Raw genomic sequence first — 2015 nt, forward strand, 5'->3', positions numbered from 1 at the left:
GGGGGGGGCGCGGGAATGTAACAGTTGAAGCTCATAGAATAATCCTAAAGTATTTTAGGCTTCTGAATCCCTTTGGTGCCCTGCAACCAGCTGGTTTTCCCCCAGGTCCTTAAATTTTGGAGTTTCCTGAGGAAGTTTTTCTAACCTTTTTGTAAACACAGACCAGGTATTTCTCACTTTTGATGCAGAGTAAAGTAACTTATAAACACTTCCTTTAACTTAAGATATTTATGCAGTAGCAATGAATTTTAAAAACGTCAGTAGTACTTTTCTAAATAAGAGCTTGGGCTATGGAAAAAAATGTTGGGTAGCATGTCTCAGAATGAACTAAACTGAGTTGTGTAAAAGTTAAAAAGTGTGGCCTTATAGTGGAGGAGACACTAGCTTTGTGATAGAAATTTGGGAACTGATGATAGAATATGGTTGGCTGGTCACTGGAATATAAACTCTGCAGGATAATGAGTTTCTCTTCATTTCTGGTTGGTTGTCCCATGTCTAGACAGTGCTTATTACATAGGAAGTACTAAATACATTAGCACAAATGAATTTTCATTATTATGAGGTTTTTCTGAAATGAAGCATTCTTCCTAAAATTCTTATATTTATGCTGTTTTATGTTGAAGCATTTCATTTATTAAATATTAGAAATATGAGTTATAGTGAGACTTTGAATCTTTTGAGTCTAGAAACTAGCATTTTTAGATCCTTCTATTTTAATAATTTTTAAATTTGCTGGGTTTATTATTCAATATGTAGAAATGCTGATGTTAGTTAGGCATAATCTAGATGTTAGGCTTATAGATGAATCATTTGGGCGTCTTTACAAATTTACTATTGCTTTGCTTTATGATCTATAGGTACCATCCATGTTGGTTCCCACTGTAAATACATATTTTCTGTTTTTTATATCTCCCTTTCAGATCTCCCTCGAGTTCAGAAATCTGGCTATGAAATATCAAACAGTGATTGTCGACATTTGCCGGAAAATGGGATTTGGGATGGCCGAGTTTTTGGATAAGCACGTGACCTCTGAAGAGGAGTGGGACAAGGTTAGTGTCCCTATAAAGCAGTGTGGGGGGCATTAGACAGGCTGGCAGTCCTCATCATGAAGTTCAGAAGGAGAAAGTGGTCCACTCGTTCCAGGTGTTCTGGTTTTACAATCCATCAGTTTATTTTTTAATTTTTTTTTAAAAAATTACTTATTGATAATTAGTAAGAGAGAGAGACATTAATTTGTTGTTCCACTTATTTATAAAAAAATACTTATTGATAATTAGTAAGAGAGAGAGAGGCATTAATTTGTTGTTCCACTTATTTATGTAGTAGAGGCCTGGCCTGTGCTGCACCCTCTCGCAATCTGGGACCCCTCCGGGCATGTCAGAGAGCCGGTTTCAGCCGGATCCCCACAGGCCAGGCCAAGGTACCCCACTGGTGCACAAATTCATGCACTGGGTCTCTAGTATGCATATAAGATTTTTGGTTAATCTCTTCCCACCCTCCCCCTTTCCCTCTGAGATTCACATTTCCATGCCTGTGGTTTCTGCTCCTGCCTTGAGTGTCTGTTGTCCCCTGGTCAGTGCACATCATAGCTATCGGTGGGTTGGCCAGTCACTTAGGCTTTTATATATATAAATATATACTAGTATATCGATTTCTTGGTTGATTCCTGTATGTGCCCTGACCAGGCATTGAACCCACAATCTTGGTGCATCAGAACAATGCTCTAACCACTCTAACCAACTGAGCAACCCGGCCAGGGCCACAACCCGTCTGTTTAGCTTGACTGTCTCATCATAAACACTTAATAAGGGCTTATAGTCTAATACTTGAAATAATTCATGCTATAGTGAGTTTACCATTAAATTAGGCCAAAGTAGATATAATTCATCTCAGAGGTACAGACATTAAGCTTATAAAAGTGTCTCTGACTTGCTGTGAAATTTTAGGTAAATGGCCAGATTACTTCATGCAGTATACAGATATTAGTATTCAGATCTTAAAAATGTATTTTTTGT

At 37.8% G+C, this 2015-nt stretch overlaps 1 protein-coding gene across 2 annotated transcripts in view; it reads left to right on the plus strand.

Annotated features, from left to right (window-relative positions):
• FDFT1 (farnesyl-diphosphate farnesyltransferase 1) overlaps positions 1 to 2015 on the plus strand; it is a 23162-nt gene that overhangs the window by 9250 nt on the left and 11897 nt on the right. For both annotated transcript variants that reach the window (XM_005859627.2, XM_014534302.1), the window contains one exon: positions 921 to 1049. In XM_005859627.2, coding sequence (XP_005859689.1) covers positions 921 to 1049 — 129 coding nt within the window. The remainder of the gene's footprint in view (positions 1 to 920; positions 1050 to 2015) is intronic.

The sequence above is a fragment of the Myotis brandtii genome, unplaced genomic scaffold (assembly GCF_000412655.1).
Source record: "Myotis brandtii unplaced genomic scaffold, ASM41265v1 scaffold1282, whole genome shotgun sequence".
Lineage (NCBI taxonomy): Eukaryota > Metazoa > Chordata > Mammalia > Chiroptera > Vespertilionidae > Myotis > Myotis brandtii.